Source organism: Vipera ursinii (assembly GCF_947247035.1).
Source record: "Vipera ursinii genome assembly, chromosome: 2".
NCBI classification, from domain to species: Eukaryota; Metazoa; Chordata; class Lepidosauria; order Squamata; family Viperidae; genus Vipera; species Vipera ursinii.
Window position 1 is genome coordinate 197,300,588 of NC_139513.1, and position 27,617 is coordinate 197,328,204.

General features: G+C 36.0%; 1 protein-coding gene across 2 annotated transcripts in view; it reads left to right on the forward strand.

Annotated features, from left to right (window-relative positions):
- Positions 1 to 27,617, forward strand: part of PAX5 (paired box 5) — a 266,941-nt gene that overhangs the window by 21,000 nt on the left and 218,324 nt on the right. For both annotated transcript variants that reach the window (XM_083353752.1, XM_083353753.1), the window contains exons 2-5: positions 6,711 to 6,876; positions 11,414 to 11,611; positions 20,453 to 20,517; positions 23,846 to 23,974. In XM_083353752.1, coding sequence (XP_083209878.1) covers positions 6,711 to 6,876; positions 11,414 to 11,611; positions 20,453 to 20,517; positions 23,846 to 23,974 — 558 coding nt within the window. The remainder of the gene's footprint in view (positions 1 to 6,710; positions 6,877 to 11,413; positions 11,612 to 20,452; positions 20,518 to 23,845; positions 23,975 to 27,617) is intronic.

The following is a 27,617-nucleotide window of genomic DNA, read 5'->3' on the forward strand; positions in this document are numbered from 1 at the left end:
GACACGATCCGGTCAAAGGGGAAGACCGCCAAAGGCTCCGTTGATTTCCATGGGAGGGTTTAAACTAAACGTGCGCTGTAACTCCTCCTCCTCCACCCATTTGGGGGGACTTCGGCCAGAGTGGGTTTACATTGATTTATTTTTTTTTTAAAAAAAACCCTCATTCGCGGGTTCTAGGACCTGGCGGCCTTAAAAAAATATCTCCAGCCCAGATTAATTATTATTAGAGCAAGAAAAGAGATCTCGGGCAAGTTAAAGATATCTGCCGGCAAGTAAGTCGCACTGATTTCAAATCAACCTACATTTATACAGCTATCTTTGTACTTAGTGCTATTTGAACAAATGCAGGAGCCTCCCCCATATCCTTTGCTTACTTTCCCTTTCTTTCCCCCCCTCATTCAACATTTTTTAAAAATTTCTCTTCCGTACATTTTGATTCTTTGTGTCTGCCCGTTGCTGCTCTTTCGGCTCTAGCCCTCTTACAAAGTTCAAGTCGCTCAGCTGGAATATGTATATTTTTCCTAATTAGTCCGCCTGTGTGGATATAATGGGAAAAAACGATATTTGAAATTAATGCTAGTAGATAGGATTACCACAGCCCAGCTGAGTTGAATGCCCTTCTAAGAAATCTCTGAAATATTCCTTGAATATATCAAGCACTTAAACCAAAAAGTGTGCAAATTTGTTGATGTTTCCTGAGCGTGGGCTCTAAAGCGACGAGGGCTGCTGCTTCTCTTTCTCACGGCAACAGCAAATTAGTCGAAATGGGGTGTTTTAAAAATAGCCTTATATGTTTGGACTCGGCTGTTTTAAGTTAGCAGCCACGGATAATATATTTGCTTGGGATTTGCTGTGCCTGAGAGGGTTGGAAGGAGGTTTTTCATTAACACAGGGGTTATGAGAAATGACACCGTCTCTCACGGTGAGTTAAATGCTGGGTTAGATCCAGAGATTTCAAGGAAACCTAGGAGAGAATCAAACACATTTCTCTTACATATAGCAGGCTTTTGAGGAAGACAAACGCTCTTTTGTGTTGTCTATTTGTCTACCTAATCGTTTGCTCCGCGAAACCATTTCATGCTTCCTCATTGGATACACAGAGTAAGCACAAGGCAGAGAACTCAAATGTGAAACTGTTGGCGGCTGTATACCCATAATTCGCCTTCAGAGGAAAGATAACTACTTGGGTGGCAGTATCTGAATTTGAAATTTGTAGGAAATGCTTGTCCGAAACTAAACAGAACCACAAAAGGGCTTGGGGATTTTATGAGAGGCATCTTAACTGTAGAGAAATAACATTTTCATATTTAAAACATGGGGGCAGAAATGTTCCCACGGCCTGCCATTCCCTCCCCTCAGGAAATTCCTTTGTGTTAACTTGAAGGGAGGGTGAGTGCGGAAGCTGCGGGGAAAGGATCCTCCATTAACCTAAACAATGATAAATCGATGTCTTTTGCGGGAATGTAAGGGCAGCAAAAACAAACCGGAAAAAGTGTGCGTGTGTCAGTTGCGGGGGGGGGGAGTGGGGAAAGAACACCCAATTCAAACTGAGTTTTATACTTCTCTGCCCCCCTCCCAACCCCAATGCATTCATGGTAGTTATTTAAATGTCTCCTTTCTCTCCCTGCGTGTGCAGGGGAGAAATAGCAAGTTGTTGTTTTTCCAAAAGTGGCAGGTAGGGGATGAAAACGCGGCACCTATTCATTCACCGTACAGCATTGCCACGTCAGAAAACACTTAGAAATAATAGGAGGGGGATGAAACTTCTCGGCAGGCACCCTAGACAAACTAACCCCTTCTCTAAAGGAAACAATTTAACTGCAGAAAAAGCTGACTTTAAAACCAACCGTAGTCTTCTGGATAAAGGTTCGCCCTATCTTCCGCCTGTCTCCTAAACGACTCCCTCGAGGTGAAGGGAGCTTTTGGTCTGAACCCCTTTAAACAAGGGGCAACTGCTTGTAAAGAAAACACGCAGACGCCCGCTTTAAAAGTCACGCGCAAAAAAAACAACACCCCGGCAATCATCGGGAAAATAAAATCTCATTCCCGGTCAGAGTTAAGGCAGAGGCAAATTTGATTTTGCGGTACGCATTTGATTTTGCGGGAAAAACAAATCTTAAGTTTTTTCTCTCTCTTCTTCTTCCGATCATCAAAAGCATCAGAGCAAACGGTCTGGAGAAAAGCTCCATTTCAGCAGCATCTTCTTGTCCATAGAAGAAGAATCTTAGGCGAGATTCCTGGGGCGTCCGGCTGTCCGTTTCCCTCCCCCCCCTCTATGGATCTTTTTGGCATAATGCCTTGCCTCGATCTGCTCTATGAAGATAGCCAGTAAATAGCCCTTCTGCACACCGGAGTTACTAGAAGAATCAGCTGGAAAACTAACGTGTTTTTTTTCAGTTAGCAGGGCAGAGCTTAGGCGGTTATCAGCAATGAAGAAAAGAGATCTTAAACCTCTTTTAATAATCTTTCTAAGATCTTCTTCCTTCATCTGTTAGGGCCAGTTTCTCTGGCGGCTAGTTCTTTCATCAACTTTTATTCTCTGAGCACAAGCTGCTTTCTTTTGTGTTGACGATTTGTTTGTGAGAATGAGATTGAGAGAAAATAAGCGTTTTGGTTGCGGTTGACTTACCCTGTGATGATTTGCTCAAAATGCCAAAAGTTGTTGAGTTTCCAAATCAGACTCTCAGTTACATCCACCTTAGGCTTTCACCACCAACAAAACACCTATCATATATTTGTTTTGTTTTTTTGGAGGGGGGGAAACTGAAATGCTTGGAAATATTGAAATAATTTGGTATTTTACTGTAGAGAGGTCAAGCTGTTTGTTTGCTATTATCACGTGCTGAGTCAGCTGAACTTTATAACAACAGGGAAATCTTGAGGATGAACTCTGCAAGTGATCAAAATGTCTAAAATTTCCTGTCTAAACTGGACTAGACAGGCGGAAGAGTGTTAAGAATTAAGGTATGGAAGTGTGTCAGAACAATACATATACTCATTTTTTTACTCATTCACACACACACACACATACCGGTAGACACTCATTCCAGTATTCACACTTCAAGAGTTTATATGTATATACTCAAACAATTTAAGGCTCAAAGAACAACTGGCCTCTTTAATGCCTTTGTAGTGATCTTTTCTTGGCGTCTTGGTGATTATTTAACAAGATAATGATCCCAAAAAAGCACAAGTTACAAATATTAATCATAGAGATGATTGTATGTTCATATCAATATCTTCAGGTGTACATACTGATTGAGCATATATAATGTGAGAATTAGGTAATTTTACATACTTTTAAGCACTTTAAAAACCAACACAAATCCCTGTCTACCACAAGTATGATGTGTGACTGCTAACCGAACACCCTGAAAAAAAATCACACACACACACACACACACACACACTGCAGCACTAGCACATGCCCCACAGATTCTTCTGTGGAAGTTTTTGGAGTAGCTAATTCGTTCCTGCAAGTGTTCAAGCTGATTTTCTTTCTGGGACAAATCAATTGTTCATAGAAGTGAAACCATTTTCATTGTATGCAACTGAGCTGGATTGGATTAGCTTGCCTGTTGAAATGTAAGCTACATTGCCCCATCTCATGTCTTCTAGCCTTCTTTCTCATGTGCTGGGCTACTTCCTTAAAAGCAAGGAAGGTTTGACCTATCAAATCTCCCCCCCCCTCTTTCCACTGGGTTACTTTTAAGACATCTACCTGCTAAGAGAGAATTTCTGTGTGACAATAGGAAAGGATTATAGGGAAAGGTCCCACTGATGATGGGAGTTTCTTTTTATTGCAACTAGTCATTCCCTTGCCATCCCAAATACTTCTTCAGAAAAAAAGATGAGCGGTGTAAATCTGGAGCTCAGAGTCACACAAATTCTGGAAGGGCACATCTACCTGTGCTTGCTTGCAGATATTTTTACCGCTACTTGCATTTTTATCATTTAATGTCAGAGAGCAACTGCAGATTCAGCTCATGGGAAAAATAGGGGAAGCTCTTTTGTATTGTTTTAGTTCCTTGGCATTCTTTTCTGCTCTCTTCTTTTAGAATGACTTCCTTCCTTCCTTCCTTCCTTCCTTCCTTCCTTCCTTCCTTCCTTCCTTCCTTCCTTCCTCTCTCCCTCCCTCCCTCGATTATTGGAACTAGACTGAGTTTGGGAAGGTAGAGTAACAATCCTCTTGATATACACACACCACACACATCGTACCCTGGTTTGTATGGCTATGTATGAATGTCAGCTTTTTTTAGACTTGGTCATTGATTTGACTATCATTAGCCTAGGGTTGTGCTCCTTAGTTTCTTTTTTTATTTTTCTATAAAGGTAAAGTTAAGATATGCAATTCTGGAAATTCAACTTTTACACTTGCTTCTGCAAATCTCAGCATAGATAGAGCCTTGAGGATTTATTCAGCCAGGCTACAGTTTCATACACTTATATAAAACTGCTGAAACCCCACAAATACTGGCTGAGTTTTAAGCAGTTCAGCAGCTGTTTACTATCTTTTATTAACAGATCTGACTGAGCTGTGTAGAGGAACTGCAGTTATTGTAGAATTATTAAAGCATTCCCTAGCCTTAATGAAAGTTCTACCTCAAGATATAATGGATTTTCTCTGTTTTTATGCTTCTCTCTTTCTCTCCCTCTTCCTCCACTTCCTATCCTGTTTCCCTTATATTTACATATATTTTGATACACTGCAGCAATAATACAATATATTACTGACCTGCAAGTCTGTTAGCTTTGGAAAGCTACAGGAAAGCTTTCCTATCTCGCCTTATTTAACTAGTCCAATAGACGCAGCAGTTTCACTAACTCTAGATTGATTCCCTTGACAATGAACTGTTTCACCTATGAAACTGGAACTTATGCACACTTCCAGATCAGAGTAATATACAGTCCATATTAACTGATAAATTAATTTCTTTCCAAATTGCTGGAGTTCTAATTAAGTTTGTAAATCAATAAATGTTATATTTCAGTGCATTTCTATGAGCTGAAATTTGCTATCCCTTTGCAAAGCCATAGCAATTTTGAGGGATTTTTTAAAACTGTGCAGCTAAGAGAGTGAACAATAATTCTCTTAATATCAGAGTCATAGTTAATGTTAGTAAAACCAGTACCTGAACATTCTGTTCTTTTAACAAACTGTCAAAATATACTTTTAATTTGGTTTACCCCTTCTTTCCTTCCTTCCTTAGACAATGTTCTAAAGATCAAATAAAATATTAATAATTCAGACAAAACAATAAACACAAAACTTTCTAAACTTCAGTTCCAGGGCAAAACACCATTTTTCAGTTAGCCTTACTTAGTCAAATTAATCTTTAACTATATATCAGTTTTGGAAGATACATACAGACCCTGTCAGGTTTATCAATAGTAACATTATTGAGTTTAATAAACATGGATGATATAGTTAACAAGATTTTTATTTAATGCAGAATTAGTAGATTGTGTTCGGTTCAAGCCTTCGGTAAATAGAGAAATTACTTTATTCAGTATTGCCGATAATGCTGGCTCTTGCAATTATTTGTGTTCAACATTGCTACTTCTTTATTATAGTTTGTCTGATGAACAATTTCAGAGTTAATTATATTTTCTCACTATTCCATGGCACTGCATTTCATGCTTATTGGTTTTATCCAGTTAGCTACTATTTATCTAGTTGGAAACCATTTTACACCAGATGTTTCAACTTATTAAAAAATAGTGAAAATGTACATATAGGAAAAAAATAATAATCCTGTCTTGCTGAGCCATGCAATATGGTGCCTTAATATTTTCATAGGCATTGTAAAATATGTAAATCTGAAATTATTCCACCCACACAGACATTCATATAGAGCATTAATAACTGAGCTATGATATTGAAAGAAAAACAGAATACTTTTGGAAGCCCCATCAATGGAGCCACCTTGCCAAATTTGGCCCTATTTCCTCCAGAGATGAGCATAGTTTGGCTTTATTTACCATCAAAGTTAGACTGACACACTTACTGTAAACATATTTACATGCAAGTAAATCTGATTGAATTTAATGGTATTAAAACAAGCATGCTAAGAATTGTAGCTTCAGATTTACACCTTAAATCTGATGGCTATCATTCATAATTTTTTGGTGCCAGATGAGTTCCAGGCTGGCCTAAAAATAACTTTTGAGAGATTTCCCCCCCCCCCTCCCCTCAAATTGGAGGCCTGAGTCTCATGCCACATAATCCTGGGTAATTATTGAAGTAATTAGAGTTACACAAGTGTAAAATTGCTATCAGTGTCAAATTAGGTTTTAGTAAATAACATTGTTCCTCCTCCTCTGAGCAAATAAACCATAACCAGCATTTCAGAAATGTCCAAACTCTTATGAAGAAGTTATTGAATGCTTAATGGCAGAGGGGAAGCCATAGCTGCAGGAAGACTTTTTAAAGCATTTTCTAAACAGCCTCAAAGATATATATGTGTGTGTGTGTGTGTGTGTGTGTGTGTATGTATGTATGTGTATATATGTGTACATGTGTGGGTGGGTGGGTGGGTATATATATATGTATATGTATGTGTATGTGTATATGTATATGTATGTATATGTATATGTATATGTATATGTATATGTATATGTATATGTATATGTATATGTATATGTATATGTATATGTATATATATTTCTCTGCTTGCTTGTTTTTGTTTATTTCACCCTGTATCTTTCAGGACATGGAGGAGTGAATCAATTAGGGGGTGTTTTTGTGAATGGTCGGCCGCTGCCTGATGTTGTTCGCCAAAGGATTGTGGAACTTGCCCATCAAGGTGTTCGACCTTGCGACATCTCCAGGCAATTGCGAGTCAGCCATGGCTGCGTCAGCAAGATTCTTGGCAGGTAAAAAGCAGATCAAAGTGCATCTGACAAATTCTGAAAAAAGAAAAATAATGCATGCTGGAGTTATTCTAAGAAACAATTCAGCTAGCAGATTTGTGAAAGGTGACCAAGCCAATAATAAGAATTGTTGAAAAATGTAGCTGGAAAATGCTTTATACCGTAGTTACATTCTTGAATGTGAAAGAGTTTGTGACTATGGTAACAGGTATCATAAGCTTCCTACTGAACCTCTGAACTCACCTGAGAAATTGTATGAAATTTCTATTTAGTGAAAGGAAACTTGTTTTCTTTCTGCAATCCCCAATCCATGCTAATTTAGCAATAATTCTACTGGCCTCTTTGAGACTACTTTCAAGTAAATGAATTGAAATCCATGAATTTCTGTCTTTAGTATTTGAGTATACTTTTGACCAAGGTTTTAAACTGCAATCCAAATCATTTTCTTGGTTATGAGATGTACTGAGCAAAACAATTTTTAATTTTGAAAAGGCAAGTGCTAGTTTCACCTATTAAATGGATAATTTCAGAATTCCTTTTTGTAATTATACACACACACACCAGTATTTTAATTTGCAATGAAATTAAATTGGAAATAAAGACAAATTGCATATTCAAATAATGTAATAGTATTAATGATACTTCAGTTTTGTTGTTCTGATCTAGGCAATGTAACAACAGTAACATTATTTATTTTTAAAAATGAAAAGAACAACTTCCAATAAAACAAATGTAGATTGAGAAATGGTATGTCTGAGACAGCATCATGATTTTGAACATCAATATAATGCTTCAATGATTTTTTTCTCGATTTAATAAGATTGGATAGATACATTAAATTGGTATAAGGGGAAAAATAAATTAGAACTAATTAGTTAAATGTTCTCACGAAAGGTAGTTTGTAGATGTACCACATTGATTTCTATTACATTAGTGATATTTTTGCCTATTAAAAATCTTTCATCCTAAAATTTGTCAGTGCTTGAGGTATTATGGATACATTTTTTCCTGTCATCTGCACAGATAGATTATTACATTTGCAAAAGTTAGAAAATGTCAACATTTGGTCATCTATGTAACAATCATGAATGAACCGACTTGGAACTATGACACAAATAAACATAATGGCTTTGATTATTTTTTACTACATATGCACAAGACAAAACTCTTAATTTTTTATCTACTTTTCCCACATGGCATTTTTTGAATCACGTCTATTACTTCCTCTTTACTAGCTAGCCATAGCACACAGGTGTGAAGATCTGTACCTAGTACTGTAAACCAAAAGTACAATTTCTAATGAATTTGAGCAGAACTTTTATTTTAAATACTTTGCTAAATTATAATTCATTAAACACTTATTCTTTAATCTAATTATGTAAGTTTCTTAATTATGAGAGTAAAGTTTTCCTACTGATATTAAAACATGATGTTTAGCATATTAAATATAGCTATGAATCTGATTTATCTCTGTACTCTGTGCTGGCTGCCAGTCAACACTAGACATATAGAAGGTCAATAAATATAAAAGAATTTGAATCTTTTTTCTTTGCAATTATTTGATATACAGCAAATATAATATAAGTTTCAGAGAATGAAACACAATTGGTTGTAGGTTTATATATGGAGAAATATGACTTCATACGTATGTGTGCATTCTAACATTGAATTCTAAAAGATAATTTATTCTGGAAATATTCTGCTGATTTTAGCAGGACTGCTTTTCAATAAATAGCCTTAAGAGTTGCAATGCAATTTATATTTCTTAAAAGAGGCAAGCTGGTAAATACAAGGAAAATGAACGTCAGCAGTATTGTACAATTACACCTTTTCATATATTTTATTTTTTTATACTAGACCAGAACATTAATGTTTCTGGAATGTTAAGTCCTATTTCTTAATGGCAGTAGTTGGTTTTGTGCTATCCTGCTTTATTATCCTTTCTTCAATTCTTTTGGAAGACTAGATAACCATTTTGATTGGTATCAATGACTGAAACAAATAGGTCAGAAAGAACATGTAATGATTTCAATGTTTCAGAATAGATTTGTCTTCAGAGGTATTTTCATTATTCTGGAATTAAGAATCAAGTTCTGGAGCTTTGTCACTTAAGTTGTCAACAATAAATTGAAATTTCGCAGCTCATTATTTTCATAAGTAATAATTACAGTTCATAAAATGTCAGTATAATTGGAAGACACTCTTTCCTTCTCTATGTGTGCATCTAGAAAAATAAGAGAAGCCAGACATATATGAAATTGGATTCCATCTTGGGAACTAATATTTCTTAATTTACAACTTTGAAATCTAACCATGGTGCAAAAGAAATAGTTGGAAATATAAACTACTGTATGTAACATTGATAATTTGATAAGAGTTATGAATCTGTGGCCAGTAGTGCTTGAGAATATTATCACAGAAGGTACATATAAATGGACAGCATGATGAATTCCAGAAGTAATCACAATCTGAATACAAGCCTGTTTTGTGACTTTTATGGTCAAGCCAGGATTGAAAGGCTATAGTTTTCTTCAACTGTATATTCATTTGTCAGAGAGTTCAGTTTGTGTTCTTGTCATGCACAAAGTAAATATTAATCATTACTTGCTTCAAGGCAAGACTGGTATCATGAGATTAGGATTAAAAAAAAATCAAACCAACAATCAGATCTCATTTACTTAAATGTTTAAAAATAATGCAAGGCATTTTTACTGGCTGATCTCAAATCAGGTCCAAACTGTCTTCCTTTCAGTAGTGTAACAGCACTGGCTAATGGTTTAAATAGGCCTGCTTGCCATTGAGCTCCTTAAAGCAGCCAATTTAAGGACCAAACGTCAAGTATCAGAAAGAGGGCCAATTGTTATTAATCTGCTATTATTTTTTTACTACTGCGGTTGGGGAGAGATGTTTATGGATTTTCTGCCTCGTGCTACTGGTGCAATTTGACTGACTTTGGGAATCATATACCTTGTTTTCCTGCATGGGTGATGCTACTTGCTGCATCCCCAGGCAACAAAATGTCAGACCAGTTAAGATGCATTACATCTCTGGTTTTAACTCACTGCTGCCACACTTTCTTTTGGCAACCACTTTTTCTCACTTTCAGCACCCCAAGAGTGGGAATATAGTTTAATAATTCTGAGGCACCTCAAAAGGTAATGTCTAATCATTCTAGAATGGTACCTAGCTCTTAAATATTGCCAACTGTTTCCAGAATTCTCGTAGTGCCAAATATGACCAAAACCGAGAAGCAACAATGTTATTAATCAGCAAAACCTAAGTTGAAAATGAAACATTTTATATTTTAAAAGTTTCATTTCATAAATTTGGAGTGATATGAAAAACGCCTGCATTAAATCTGATTTCTATTGGGTTTGAAGAGAAAACATTGGTTTAAAATGAACTTTTTTTAGTTCAACAAGATTAAAATCAGATAACATGATCAAAGCAGGAAAATTATTCTCTAAAGGCATCTAAAAGTTCTTATTTCTTATTGACGGGTTGCCTTGAGTATCCTGGCAATTGACAAGCCCTAAAAATTTATTAATTGAATTAATAAATTAATAATTCTTATTAGGTATAAACACTAAAACTATAACTGAACAGCAGGTCACTTCTTTAAAAAGCTAATGGAAATAGCAGGCATGTTGAATGGGAACCTTTTCCTTTGGATTCTGCACAAACATTACATTTTTTTGGATAATTGTTCCCCCAAAAGATGAGGTTCAGTTATGTTGGATTTCAATTCCACAATTCCCAGTGGATAGGCCAAACTGAATGGGGATCAAATACAATATATTTGGAGGGGACCATTCAGGAAAGACTGTAGTCGACTTTCATTTCAGTATCCTGCTTTTTTGTTTAACAACTTATCAGGCATCAGATAGATAGTACCAAAAAAAAAAAAGATTAATCTCTAACAATAGAGGTGAAAATTCATTCAACAAAGTTGAATTCAACTTCATTCAACTGAAGTTCAATCACTATAGTATATAGATAATTCTCCACTTACAGGTTTGTTTAATGACTGTTTGAATTTACAATGGCACAGAAAAAAGTGATTTATGACCATTGCAGTATCCCATAGTCACTAGGTTCATGCATTTTTTTCATGATGCTATTTTAACACTTTACGGCTGTATCATGTCTTTGACAATATCCTATAAGTATGGCACTGTCGAAATACCAGTTTGATTTAGTTTCATTACAAATTAATAATACAGTTTTTGAGATAATTTTAAATTCAAGCGTGACCTTTTAACTCATGCAGTTTTAATTGCTGGCAAAAAAACCATGCAACATTATTATAGTTATTGCCTTTAAATAACATATAATGTCAAATCTAAGAAAAGGAAAGAATATATTATTAGTATCAGTGATTGTAATACAGTAAAGATGGGTTAATATATTCCTACTGAAAATGCTAGAACATAATTTGTGCCATTCTTAACTTCTTATCATTGATTGGATGTGGGAGGAAAGCTTATCATTAGAATGCTTTCTAAACCTAACTTTCTCTTTCTTCTGCATTTCACTCCAGGTATTATGAGACTGGAAGCATTAAGCCTGGAGTTATTGGAGGATCAAAGCCAAAGGTTGCCACGCCCAAAGTAGTAGAAAAAATTGCAGAATATAAACGCCAAAACCCTACCATGTTTGCTTGGGAAATCAGGGACAGACTTTTAGCGGAAAGAGTGTGTGATAATGACACAGTGCCCAGCGTTAGTTCAATTAACAGGTAAGACTCTTAGGCTGCACAGTAGAGATGCTTTTTTGGCAGTGTTCATTATTATCTGAAAATGACACAGGATTATTTTGGTTATTTGCATGGCTGTTTTTTCCTAGGTGCAAAATCCATATGCAGCAATCACTTTAGTTTTCATCTAAGTTTGCTTCAACTGAGTCAAACAGAAATACTCTCTAATGTGGGATGGTAGCAGTAGTAGAAATAATACATACTCATACACACAGAGATAAGATTAACAGAAGTATTTACAACATTTGTCCGGATTTGCTTTTTTTTTTGGTGCTTTTATAAACTGACACTTTGACATTTGAATTCTCAGGAGAAGATGACAGCATTAATATGTCATATAATGAAGTTAGTCCAAAATTAGTACAATTAAGAAATGAGCAAGAAATAAACTATGGGAAAGATCAGATAGTAGATTTTCCTGCATCTCTATTACCACTGTATTGAAAGGAAATCAATAATTTATCTGATAATAGAAACAAAGGTGGACAATCTAGGCGGGAACTGGTAAATTCAGTTTCTTGACTGGTATAATGAATCTATGAAGTTTATTATTATTTAGCATATGATGAGAACATAACAGAATCTATCAGATTTTAGGTTAATTTTGGAAAATAGTTTGCCATTCTAATATACAACATGCTGTTAGAATAGAACTGTGTATTATGTAGTGATTTGAACTTGTCTGATGCCAAAACCAGTTATGCTTACAAATATGTGTACTTCTTGCTTTTTCAAGGAAAGTTGGTCATTTATTTTATTATTTATTTATTAAACAAATTTATATAGCCGCCCAATTCACACGTAAGTGACTCTGAGTGACTTACAACCTTTAAAATACCCATCCCACCATCCTAATGCCTGCAATAGTAATTCATCACATCACAGATACATGTTCCATAAAAGCTGAAATATCATTTGGATGTGATCCACAATCTATTCCCTGTTGGTTCTATTTAAATCCACATTTTGATCAAAAGTAGTTTGCTGTGAATTTGTTATCTGGTGTGTTTGTTATATTAATTTACTGAAGTATTAAGAAAACACTATTAAGAAAAGTGTTCTGTATTAAGATATGCAGTATAACTCAAGCTGGAATTCCCATTCTTATAGGAATTCAAGCTAATTTTGCTAGCTTTTGATAGTACATCTCAAAATTTCCTGGGATATTGTAGGTAGTTCTAGATGTTATAGAGTAAGTCAAACCTATTTATGTATTTATTGGTATGTATTGGTTCAATTTAATGGCTACCCATCTCAAAGAAGTAATTCTGGATGGCTAACAACATTTTTAAAAAAGCAAAAGAAAAACAGAAACTACAAAATAAATTGGCAGCTGAGATTTTTTTTCTTTAAAAAAGTATCAGTACAGATGTAAATACAAATACTTCAACAAATGTATTTTACAGATTCCAACCCTAAGCCCAGGAACGCAGGGCCTTGCAAAAGGCAAACATATACCGTAGTAAATATAATATAACATAATAGAAATTTCTATCTTTATCCTGGTCACTTTTATTATGGCCAGAAATATGATAATATGATACCAAAGAATCTTACCATGTCCATCATGCAGACTTTTTAGGCATGCTATATATTGGTTACTGTTAAGCATGACTGTTACTATTGTTATACCCACACATACACACATGCATGCACACGCACACACACAAACATATATAAAACAACAGTATATATCAACAGTAACATTCAAAGACTTTGTCATGATTTAGATTTGATTCCAGAAAGGTGCCTTGGAATTTTCTAGAAATGAATATATCGTAGCTGTTTTCAACTATTTAAAACAGTTGCAGAGGCCAGCTACATGGTCCCAGGAAAAGGCACAGCTGCTCAAGTTGTACACTTGTGTTCACTGCCCCTTTCCAGATTTTTCTGAATTACTGCATAGCCCTAATAATTTCTATTAGTCTCATGTTTATATTTTCAATATAATTAATAATATAATTCCATTTGTACAAATCAACATGAAATGAAGTTTTACGTACATTTAGCATTTTAATAGTAAAATATTCACAATCATAAGAGATTAAGAAAAATGTTCACTATACTAAAATGAAGAATGTCAATTTTTCAGTGGATTGTCAAATTGTATTTAAACAACTAAGTATTTTGCAGTTGAATTACATAGTTTCATGTATATTTATAATACGAAGAACATTTGCTTAAGTTTGGATTAAAATTAAGAAGACTACCTGCAACTTAACATATTTCATTAATTTTAATGAAAAATATGTGCAACCAGCTTTTTTGTGAGGGGAATGATTATTTGAAGTGCTACTAAAACATTAAAGTTGATTTCTTTTCTAAATGAAGTGAAAGCACAATAATTAATCACAGCGGCTAAAATAGAAATTCTAGCTATCTGCACTTTTGATGAATTTTGAACCAGTTATTAGATTTACTTTCTTTTCTGCTACAAATATTATAGGATTATTATGGGCCAAAAAATGGTTCTGCAGTGACCAGCTACGTAAATCTATAACGTTGTTGCTATCCCACCTACATATTATTATTTAGGAAATTTTATATCACCTAATCAAATAATGTTGTAAGATATATTTAGGTAAGACTGAAAAGTAAATTAACAGTGTGACCTACAATCTAATTAAAAATGTTCATGAGCTAAAACTAGCTTAGTCATATTAATATCAGTATGATGTAATTGGAAGAAGTTCAAATATCTTTGTCCTTTGATTAAGTCACCTCAGTTTGTGTTGTCTTAAAATAACGTTTGTGTCTTACACTCACAACAAATCATGGAACTAGCTCTGTATTCAGCAATATTCATGCCACTTTTATGAAGAACGTGGTATATAACTACACAGAATTTTTTGCTGAATTCAATGAGGCTAATTTTAAAGAAATCATAAATGCTTTTCATTGTGTTACCTGGCCTTTATGGAAGCTGTTAACAAAAAAAACATTTCAAGCAACAAATACTTTCTCTTGTGTATAAAGATCTCATGCCGATATAAGAATTATCTTAATTTTAATTTACACCAGGTGCTTTAAGTAATTGATTTTATATTCTTCTCCTTCACTACTCCTTTTCCCTTTTATAGAATAAATCTATGTTGTCCCCATGAACTGAGTTCAATTTGAAGATGTCTTTATTTTTGAATTAGAGAAATCTCTGCTGCAAATATTTTGTAATCTGAAACTTGGTCCTGTGAAGAAAAAAAAGTGATAGGCATTGAACGGCGAGTATAAAATAACAAGACAATGAAGAAAAGATGAATATTTATTCTTTTTATAGACACATGGTTTTATTATAGATCGATGCATACAAATTGATGGTTATGGTTGCTGTGTGATCCAGGCAAATTATAGAACTTGATCTGCTTAGCTTGCACAGTGGACATTGTGCCAGATATGTTCTCTACACTATTATTATTATTATTATTATTATTATTATTATTATTATTATTATTATTATTGTTATTGTTATTGTTATTGTTATTGTTATTGTTATTGTTATTGTTATTGTTGTTGTTGTTGTTGTTGTTTGTTGCATAGTCAGCCAGATGTTCAGAATGGTTTTTGGCACTTTTTTCCACCTTTTGAGTTTGACTTGGGATAGGCAGATATGGATGTTTGATGGTGTTAAAGATATTGTTGCATGATGTAAACTGCTCAGAGTAAAACTGCCTTTTACAATTGACTGATGGTGATTTTGTCAATACCGATGATGTTCAAGTGGTGCTCTAGTTGTTTTGAAGTTGGACCCATGCCCCCTATTGGTACTATCTCTGCTTTCTTTTGCCACAGTTGTTCTATTTTTATTTGCAGGACTTGTCATCTTCTCCAATTCCTTCTCTTCTCCTGCTGTCTCCAGATATCGCCACTATCCACTATTTTTTTTGCCTTTCTTATTATTTTTCTTATTTCTTATTTACTAAACTTAAATTTCATCTCACGTACAGACAATTCGAGAGGCAACTCTAGACGGTTTACGATCAATAAAAAACAATAAGATAAAATATTTAAAATATTAAAACAACAAATATTAACACTAATTTTGAGTTAAAATTAATAAAGATGGGAGGAAAGGGAGCTAGAATGGTAGAGGGAGAAGGTGGAATTTTATCTTAGTCCATTAATCACCTCCAGAATGACCCAACCCCATCGGTGCCCCAGACCAGTTGACAGATTTGTGTCTTTGGTTCCTTTTGGAAAGCCAAAGTCTTACCTCAGGGAGCATGACGTTCCAGAGAGTGGGAGCCACAGCAGAAAAACTCGTCCTGGACCCTGTCCACCAAAATTCCTTGACTGATGGAATCTGCAGCATGACCCTTCTGCTGGCACGGGTGGGGCAGGCCAGTCCCACAAGGGGTGAGATGACACATCAGATAACTTGGACCCATGCCATGAAACACTTTAAAGGTAAGAATCAATACCTTGAATTGGACTGGGAAGCAAACTGGCAACCAGTGCAGTTCACACAAGAGCAGTGTAACATGGGCCACCCTAGGGCAGGGGTCCCCAAGCTATACGCCATGGCCTGGTACTGGGCCTCAGCCTGTTGGCCAGTGGGCCACAGGAATGGCTGGTGTGCACTCCTCACTCGTGCTAGCGCTACCGTGCAGATGCTAGCAGCCTGTTTGCGCATGCGCGCACGGGGGCATGCATGCACACATTTCCCTGCTCCTCCTTTCTCCTCCAGGCCACCAATCCAGAAAAGTTGGGGAGCTCTGCCCTAGGGGACCCAAGAACTGCCTGTGTGGCTTCATTCTGCACTAGCTGTAGCTTCCAAATACTCTTCAAAGGTAGCCCCTTGTAGAATGCTTTGCAATAGTCCAAGTATGAGATGATCAGGATTTGAGTGATGGAGTGCAGGAACTCCTGATTCAGGAAAGAAGCAACTGGTACACATGATGAAGTTGCACAAAGGCTCTCCTGGCCACGACTGCCACCTGCTCTTTGAACAGGAGTTGCAAGTCCAGGTTGAGTACCGGGTCCATCTGGGACAGTGCAATCCCATCCCAAACTAGGTACCAGGAACAAACGGCATCACACCCATGTTTGCAAATTATATAGTGTAAATACTGTACACAGTTGGATTATATATCTTTAAATTTCAGTGTCTGGGAACCAGGTATACGAGAAATACTGCTGATGAAGTGTCAAAGGGTGGAAAGTGACTTTCACCAATTATTTTTCTGAAATGCTTTCCCTCCCACAGATCTGCTCTAAGAGGTGAGGGATCAGTCAGAACAGCAAGGTCAGATGGGAGGAAGAGAATTTACATAGCACATAGGAACTTTTAGGCCCAGAGAGACTCTAATTTGCAGGTGTCAAACTCGCCACATTATGTGACATGTTATGACGTATCACGACGTTTTTTGCATTGCCGGAGCTGGGGTGGGCTCATTCTCCGTATAATGCAACCAGCCTGCAGGCTGGCAGTTTGACACCCCTGCTCTAAGTAAAGATAACTGTGTTCATGAGTAGCTAATCTTAATATTGATTTCATACATCGTGTGGCCATTAAAACCCAATAAAATCAATGGCATCATCTAAGTCATATACCTGGAATCATAGTGTTGTAAGTAAGTTGATTGGCTTTTCAGTTCTTTCCTCTGGGTTGCGTATTCACAGCAGGGTCCTGATTTTATTCCACTCATTGATAAAACACATTGCAGGCACACAGATCATCTATTGCTTATATTCTTGGACTAGTGAGGAAAGGAAAAGAAATGTTTTCTGGATGGCAACTAATCTTGAAATCACCTCTAGTGAATGAATGCTTTATAGTTCTGACTTGATAAGGAAATGGACAAAGGTCCAATTGTCCATCCAGACAATTCATGTACCATCTGAACAATAATATTGTTGTTTGGTTTTGGACCAATGGGCTTTGTGGAGCTAGACATTGTGGTTGGAAATTGAAGTCTGGAAACTGGGCACGGAATGGCTGTCCTCCAGCTTTACTGCCTTTATTATTTTTTGTTCTGTTTTTACCCTCATCTGGGTATGGATGTCTAGACAGCAAGAGAGCGGGCAGAGAGATATCAATGACTTATGCAAGATCACAGAATTTTATTTCTTGTTATAGAGGCTTATTTATCCAGCCATTTCTCACTCTATGTGAGTTCATCTTATGTACCTTTGAACATTTACCAGAAATTGCCTATATATCTGAATATCCATAAGGTCATTTAGTGGAATGATTGGTTTTTTTTTTTTTGAAATTGTAAGAATTGGAGAACTGGATGGTTTGAAATTAGGATGGTGTTCAAGTATGCTTGTGAATGTGAGGTAGTTTGTAAAAAGGTGTGTATTGTTAAACTTTCAATAAAGAAACTGAACACTGAAGGGTCCTTGGTACTCTTTGTGCTTGGTTGTTTTCTTGTTTTCGTTACCCAAATTAGGTAACATCATCAGTGCTAATTATACACGTGCCTTCAAGAAAACAACCAAACTCAGAGAGCACAGAGGACCCCTCTAATATTTTCCTTTACCCAAACTTAGCACTATTAAAAAAAATCCATTTTTGTAGGTTTATCATAGACTTACTTATTGTGACATTGTTCTATATTATCCTTATTATAGGTTAAGAAAAGTTTAAGGGATTTTAACAAGTTGAATCATGACTTAGTTTGTGACTTAATTCCCCACTGTTTTTTTCCATAAGGTGTTGAAACTATTAAGAATGAATTCACCATCCACGAGCCTTTTCAAGAATAGTTTGCTTGGCAAACAATTACTGCGTAACGCTAAATGAAAAACTTGCTTCTAGATTTTGTTTTAAATACATAGCTTTAAACTATATATTTGGGAAAATAAATTTATGTGGGTCATCTGCTAAAAAAGTACATAATCATTGTTCATAGACTGGGGAATTGTGGAAACTTGGGAAAGTAGATAATTTGTTATAATAATTTTTCACTTACTTTATTAAAAATACTGATATCATGATCATCATGATTATCATCCCATCATTTATGTCAGGATGAAAGCTTAAACATACTGTATAGTAAACTGTTTCCAGTTAAAACTTCAAATTGAGTTACAGGATCAGCCCAACATTTCTTTGGCTGTTTTCTGGGTTATATATAAAAAGGGGATTATATTTTTTAATATTCTAAGACTAAAAAACTAACAAATGAGAATAAATTAAACTGGAGCACATACATATTATATGCATGGATGTGCAGAATAGAATAGTGTAGAATAGAATTGTATAGAATGTATAGAATTATAGCAATTAATAGAAGCTTAGTAGAGTGACGACTTTATTCATTTTAAATATTGAATTTGTATCATGGCTATCTGCTTATATAAACACTGGAGTCAGCTTATAAAAACTGCAACCTTAGAGTCAATAAAATTGCAATCAGTTAGCAGCTAGGGTGGTGGAAGAGGTGGTAAAATGCGCCTGCCTAAATTGGAAGCTGCATAATGGAAAAGGCTCTTTTCTTTTATGGGAAGTTCTGGCAGCAATGGCAACTTCTTCAGGCCTTCTTCTGATCTAGATAACTGGGTAAGTTCATACCTGGGAAGGCAGCACTTCAGGTAGTCAATATTAGTATATCAGTGTGTTGAAATCAGTGACAAGCTCACCATTTACGTATACTGTAGATTTTTTGTTTTAGCTCTTCTTACTACATCTACTTACTCTGTAGATGTCCTAGAGTAGATGTCCTGATTTATTCCACAATAGTATTTTCCCCATGCAAAAATACATTAAACCAATATTTTTTTTAAAAAATGTATATTTATTGTTGCAATAAATGTGTCAATAAGTCAAGTTATAGTCCTTGTTTGTGCTGGATAACATACATTTGTTGAATGTAGGAATAGTCTAGGTTTAAATAAATGGCATAAAAATCTTTATCTGAAATAATGTTAATGTTTGGGGCATTTTTTGCGATCAGCCAATGGGACCAGAAGGAAGAAATTCAAGACCAAGTACCTGGTTAATGATAATAAGGGTTCACCAATATCTGCAGGGCTGCTCAAAATCTGCAAGGTGACAATTGTAGCAATGTTGCACACATGGGACAAAAGGGGCTGTACTTGGATCACAGTGGACCTGTCATCTTGCAGATTTTGACCCGTTCTCTATGGATGGCCCTGCTTCCTTTGTCTTAATTTTAGATTAATACATCTAATTCAATAATTTCAGTTGCCTTAGTCTTGATAAAATTAGTCATAATTAAGTTTCACGAAGCCAAAGACATGCTGATTATTACTGGTAACAATAATTACTTGAAATCTGATTAATATAGATGGGATTTAAATAAAGCTTTCTTTTTTGGAAGGGTTGGGGGAGAACATTTGCAGGAATGGAGGTATTGGTTGTTGGAATCAAATTATTGTTTATACTTTATTTCAGGGGTCTTGAAACTTGGCCCTTTTATGACTTGTGGACTTCAGCTCCCAGAATTCCTCAGCCGGCTGGCTGAGGAATTCTGGGAGTTGAAGTCCACAAGTCATAAAAGGGCCAAGTTTCAAGACCCCTGGTTTATTTGATGTTGGTCCACTTACTAAATTGTCACTCTTTCAGCTCTTCTTGATGGGGTAATAATACATACATTATTCTGACTGTCCAAACCTTTCTGAATGTTGCCATCTTTCTGAGAATGTGTTCAATACAAGATTAATTTTGTGAATATCATCTCTTTTTTTTACTCTCTTTCAGCAACATTTTCAGGTGTTCACTATAATGCTCTCTGGGATATACCATAGTAATGAACTGGAATAATTTGCTTGGATATCCATTATTGTTAATTATGTTGCATAAATAATTTGTCCTCTGTTGTTATTTATATAATTGTAAGTAGGAATTTGTCTGTTATGCAGGATTATTCGGACAAAGGTGCAGCAACCACCTAACCAGCAAGTCCCAGCCTCAAGTCATAGCATAGGTAATGGAAATTGTCCGTGTATGTGGTGTGTGTGTATTCATTCTAAGGAACTTTTAATCACTCTTATGGCCAGAAAATTCTGCATAAAACAGTTCAGCACACGTACTAATGCACCTTCTTTATCATTCTCCAAGGGCTGAACATGGTAAATGAATTTTATAAATACTGCTAAAAGGTTTTGAATTTTACTGATTATTATGATAAATAGCTTTCACCATGAGACAGAAAATTGAAATCTAACCCCCCCCCAAAAAATCATCCTACTAATGGGGGTCTATAGAATGTCAGATAATTAAAGTAATAAATCAAGAAAAGGATAGTTCTTCATAACATTTTCTGCATCATTAGTCAGTAAGTAGTTTTGAATGTGTTTTTTTCTTCTATCAACCAAGCCTTCCATATTTCTTTGTGCACTTGCAATTTTGAGTGAAGAGGTAGCAAAACTTTGAAAACTTTATTTTGCTCTCTCTCTCTCTTTTTACCTAATTCAGATGCATGCCATCAAATGCTAGTCATTGAAAAATAATAGACTTTATAGTGGGTTTTTTTTGGCAGGGACTCTAACACAGAAAAAGAAATGCTTAAAATAAATTCATCTAATTTGAAGTTACTTACATAATATATTCAAGCCAATATGCTCTTGCTGAAGAACCAAAGACGAGAAATCAAAATACTTTAACTGAACTCATTTTTAAAAAAGATTACCACAGACACCTTGATTTTACAAAAATTCCCTCTGCGAAACTTTAGAGAGAAATGAATTTCAGTAAATTTTATTTGGATTATTAAAAACAAGTTTATTAAGTTGCAGGCATTGTTTTAAATATAAAGACCTTTGAAACAGGTCAAAGGGAAATTCATTCTGCTTGATTTCACTTGAGACTGAATGGATTTAATTCCAGTTATTTCAGCTCAAGATATGGATGGGTATGTAGAGAAGAAATTCTCTGTCTATTAATTTGTAATTGTCCCTCTCACTTCAGTTCAATTTTAGGGTCTTTTGTGAATATCCTACACTGCAGTGATAGCCCATTCATGCCCTTCATGTGTTCCCTTTTGAGTTTTGGGGTTGGAAGGAATAGTGCCAAACAGGAGAGGGTGTGAATGTGAGCCAAATTGCCTGTTAATGACTTTATTAGACATATTGTTTTTGGTTTGGATGTTTCTGTAAGCTGCCTAAAGCAGGGGTCTTCAAACTTGGCCCTTTTATGACTTGTGGATTTCAACTCCCAGAATTTCTCATCCAGCATGCCTGGCTGAGGAATTCTGGGAGTTGAAGTCCACAAGTCATAAAAGGGCCAAGTTTGAAGACCCCTGGCATAAAGTCACATTATTCAGGTTGGATAGCCATGCAAATTATTTAAATAAGTAATATTTAAAAATTAAATAAATGTGTGTTTCCCCACTCCATGCCTTCATCAGAAAGCAATCTAATCCATCTGATGTGCCCTTTCTACCTCTTTGCTGAACCTCTAAGGCACGGGTGTCCAACTCGCCACGTCACATGACGTGTTGCGATGTATTGCAACTTTTTTTGTATTGCCAGAGCTGGGGTGGGCGCGGCCTCTGCATGATGCAACTGGCCAGTGGGCCAGCAGTTTGACACCCCTGCTCTAAGGTTCCTCTAGAATGGAAGCTACTGAATGTTGTAGGTGATGCTTTTTGTGAATATGCTGAGAGGGGAATGGAGCAGGCAGAGAAATCACTTATCCAAGGTTCCTGATTTTTGTATCATGTTTGACTTCTGAATTTGTGAAGTCTAATTACATAGAATACATATAATCTCTTAAATAAATTAAACTGGATCTTTATTAGCCATAAAACCAACAATGGATGGCACCGATATGCACTCTGCATACTTAATTCCAATTTCAGTGTGTATTTTGCTCCAAGATTTCCAACCAAATCAAATTATCTCAGTAGTGAACCAAGCCAGTTGTATCATTTGGCAGACTGAGTTGTCTACTCCAGCACGGAAGATTTTGGATATTATTGAAGGGCAAAATAATGTTAGTTATTTATATATGTTTTGCATTTGTTAGAAATGCCATTTGCAGACCAAGAGATTCTGTTATACACAAGACCCAGAGCGTCAATTACTTTTAGTCTAAACATAAAATGCAAAGGCAGCAACAATTGTTACTATAGCTCTCTTTCTCACTGCAAGTATCCTAGAAGTAGTTTCCTTTGGTCTATGTTATTCAACGTCTAGTTTGAAAATTAAGTTTAAATCCTTTGTTATTGTGTGTTATTATATGGGCCCAAGCCCTAACTGCATTCCTTTTTAGACTAATTTATTGTAAGCAAATGGCCTTGTATATGCTCTCCTGGGAAAAAAAATACAATTATCATTTTTTTTGTGAGCTAGAGGAGGGCATAAGTTAAAAGTGAGCTGAAAATCCAAAACTTGGATTCAAAATTTGACTTAGCCATAACCTCATGGTCTGCTTTTAGGAAACAATTGCCCACTACAATTTAACACTACTCTAAGTTAGAAGGTGGTTGTATGATATGATATATGTTATGATGCCTAGGAAGTATTTTGAACCTTTACAAACTAACTACAACATCATAAATGGTCCAAAATACTAAACCTGTTTTCCACCATTTGTTCCAAGGCCTTCTTTCTCTATTTGATATCATCCAGGAGTAACATTCCAGATTTTTCAGCCACTGATAAAATGAATTATTTTTGCAGTGCCCATAAAAGCACGTGCCCATTTATTTAGTTTTTTTGTCACACTATGTAGAACAGGAAACTGACATTTGAGTGATTGTAAACAGTATCTTTCTCTCTCTCTCTCTTTCGCTCACACACATACTTCCCCTCCCCTCCTCAAATTTCATTAAAGAGATGATTATAGGACAGTGGTGGCAAACCTATGGCATGCGTGCCAGAGGTGGCATGCAGAGCCCTGTGGGTATGCGTGCCGTTGCCCCAGCCCCGCCTCCCCACGCAGCCCCCTCCTCCCCAGCAGCCCCCCCCTGGATAGTTGCCCCCAGGCATGGCCCATGCGGAGCAGCCCAGTCAAAAACATGGCAGCCAGGCAGTGTGACAAGACTCCGTCCTCGAGCCACATCATGCGCAGATGATGCTGTGGGGTGCGGGTGGAGGGTGTGGCCAGTAATGGCAAAAACCATCCCGATACATTGCGCGACGTCACGTGCCCAATGGGGTGGGCACGGCTTCTGCATGACGCATCCGGCCTGGGGGGTTGACAGTTTGACACCCCTGGTCTAAAAGGTTCGCCATCATTGTTGTAGGATGTTGAAGCATGCTTACTTTTTATGGTGACTTGCTTATTGATTAATTTGTTTCTAATTACAGCCTCCACAGGCTCCGTGACACAGGTGTCTTCGGTAAGCACAGACTCAGCAGGCTCCTCCTACTCAATTAGTGGAATTCTGGGAATTACGTCTCCCAGTGCTGAAAGCAACAAACGCAAAAGAGAGGAAGGTAAAAAAAATACATTATTATAGTCTGGAAAAAGTTATATGGAGCTGCATCTTCTACTCTTTATTGCCCTCTTTGATATTTAATTCCCAGTACAAAAATCTTCCTAGGACTTTTTCTTTTTTTGGGGGGGGGGTTGGGGGAGTAAGTTAATTTTAATCGGTTTTCTTAAAAACAGACAAGCAACAAAAATGTGTTTGTGTAGACAATATAATTCATTGGAAAATTATGAATGTATCCAGAAAGCAGAGTGCTTGAACAAGAATACATCTTTTGAGTTATTATGGTACTCTCTCCGTTTTGAGAATATTGTTTTATTCTATTCTGACATCCATGACTACTACAATTTCAAACAAGAGTAGGATGGAAGAAAGATGAGACTCTAGTACCATCCAAAAATGACAATGTTGGAGGCCTTGGACTTTTCAAATAGCAATATTAATTTATGTCAATACTTCATGAAATTACAATGTGGTTAAACACCTGTTCCATAATTGTTTTAATATGAGAACTGGGCAGTATCACAATTTCTTCTTGCATTATCAGTTTAATTGGGGGAGGGGTTCCTGTAAGCATTGTATTATTCATTTTTTTTATTTTCCAAAATTCAGAGTAATACAAAAATTATAATATATAAAGTAGTAGAGGGAGTAGAGGCTAGACAATGAAATTTTGTGTGTGTCTGTGTGTGTGTGTGTGTGTGTTTGGATTTGATTGAATCAGATTTGTAAATTGTTCAACACAAGTTAATCAGTGTTGGCTTCCTTCAGGATGTCCTACCTGAAGCCATCTTTAAAAGACTTTTCCAGGGTCTGCCTCTTAGACACGAAATTCTCATTAAGCCTTTTATAAAACTAGATCAGTGTGCACTGGGATGTAATCTTTAATGATTAATTTGTAGTTTGATCAACTGAACTTTGATTAAACTGTGTGAACCAATTTTAAAGAACAAGAACCAATTTTAACCAATGACTCTCTGCATACAAGGAATATTTCTCCATTTTAAATCTATTTTGACTATTATGCCAAAACAACCAGGGCTTTTAAAATCATGAACAATTAGCTTTCTTTGAAGCAATCAGTAGTAGCTTTTATTTACTAAAAGTTATTTAGATTTTCTTCAATTATTTAAAATATTAACATGCCTTTAGCCATGCCCAGTATTATTTAACTTACAATGTTTAATTGACCATGGAAGAAACTCTTGACTCATCAATTAATTCTAATATGAGGCTCAAAAAAGTTTCAAAAAAATCAAAAGCTTTGATTATGATCATGGAGCAGAAAACTTTTGGTTTCTGTCTCAGTGCATTAACATGTGTGAATGAGTGAAATAGAATATTCTTATAATAATACAAGGGATGCGGTGGCTCAGTGGGTTAGAACGCTGAGCTTGTCGATCGGAAGGTCGGCAGTTTGGCGGGTTGAATCCCCAGTGCCATGTAACAGAGTGAGCGCCTGTTACTCGTCCCAGCTTCTGCCAACCTAGCAGTTCGAAAGCATGTAAAAATGCAAGTAGAAAAATAGGGACTACTACGGTGGGAAGGTTATAGCGTTCCGTGTGCCTTTGGCATCTAGTCATGCTGGCCCCATGACCACGGAGACGTCCTCAGACAAGCGCTGGCTCTTCAGCTTTGAAACGGAGATGAGCACCGGCCCCTAGAGTCGGAAATGACTAGCACGCATGTGCGGGGGAACCTTTACCTTTACCTTATTATAATAATACAAGTAAAAGGAGGGCCTCTCCAATTGGTTTTTCTGGTAATCCAGTAAATTCCTATAGATTTGAAAGCAGTGATAGTTATCTATGGTATTAGCCCTGTAGTGAGAAGAACAATGTAATGTAATGTAATGTAATACAATGTAAATGTATTTAGATTTTCTTAATGGGGTTCCACCATTTCTGCAGTAGCAGTACTTCAGGTGAAAATCTATTCACAACTGCATCTTCATCCATTAATGACCACACTGAGTTTTATCATAAATAAGAATTAACTGCTACTGGCAGTAATGATTATTCTAAGGACTTTCAGTCTAAGTAAGTAATCAGTCATCAAAGAATTGACCAATCTTAGTCCCTGTGTGAATACGTTCTTAGGTCAACTGCTATTGAAGGTTACTTCATGTCAGTGCAATCCCTCTGAATTCTATACTCAGACTTATGCTACATTAATGCTTAGCATTTCTTCAGCATTGCACTCCATAACAAGAAACTTTGCAGAATGTTATTTCATATACTATACCAGTGTTCTTTGGTGGTATTAGACTGGAGCACTTAGAATTCCTGGGTAGCCTTCTGGGACTTATGAAGATAGAAAACAAATAGCAACTATCTCCCGAATGCTATTGAGTAAATTCGTATCTTGAATTGGAACCATTTTTTTTTATTCATAGCTTACACTTTCATTACACTCTAGTCTCCATCATGAGTTTTCACTAAAAAGCTGGAATTTTTTAAGGTCACTTCCTCATTTCTGGTAGGGAGCCTCTGCTGATCTTGACTTCCTCTGTAAATAAAATAGCAGGTTTGGACCAAATTGCAATGCACTCCAGACAGACAGAAATAGCCAGTCTGTTCTCTATATAAATCCTATACTGAAGAACAAAGGATATATGATCATGATGATGATGTAATAATAGCAGTGCAATTGACTTCATTCAAGGCTAGTAGGCAGAATGAATAGAAGTATTGGAGAGCAATGAAAAATATGGGAATAACAGCATGGTTTTATTGGGGACAGAGGGCATGCAGTGTAGACTTTGGTCAATGAGAAATATTTCAATGGGAGACAGAAATTTTATTCTATATTTGTTGATTTAGAGAAAGAGTATTATCAAATTAATATTACCTGAATTATGGGACATAGAATTGAAAGTGCTTGCAGAATGAGATGAAAGTATATGAGAGAAATAAAACATGTTTGAGAATTAATGGAATGCTTAAGAAATTGCAGTGATCAGACAGTAAGACAAAGGTCTGTAATGCTCCCTTGGTTGTTCAACATATTTATGAATAAATGTATAAGGAATGCTTATAATGAATTTTAGATGTGCTGGTTGGGGATATGAATGCATATGTACTTTTCTATGCAGATGATGTTGAAACGTAAATGATTTTCAGAAACTATTAGATACAATGTAAAATGTAGAGGGGAATATAGATTTGAAAATTAAAGAATCAAAAACAAGGTACGGTAAATATATTTGACAGGGAATATGAAATGGACAATTAGAAGTTATATGTACCTGGTAAAAACCAGACCAAGTAGATGAATTTGCATACCTTAATGGAATGGTTTCTAAAGATAGGGACAATGATTGGAGAAAGATGGGCATAAAAGAGTAGCTGGTAATATACAACCTGTTCCAAGTGATGAATGTTTGTCAAAAGAAGCAAAAATGATCGTGTAAAAGCATGTTTTGGCCAACTTTGCTCTATGAATATGAGAGTTGTGCATGAGAGGAGAAATAGAAAAGTTGAATGTACAGTAGTACCTTGGTACTCATTGTTAATTGGTTCTGGGAGGTGCAATGAGTACCAAAAATGATGAGCACCAAACAAAATTTTCCCATAAGGAATATTGTAGTGCAGGGGTGTCAAACTCAATTTCATTGAGGGCCGCATCAGCATTGTGGTTGCCCTCAG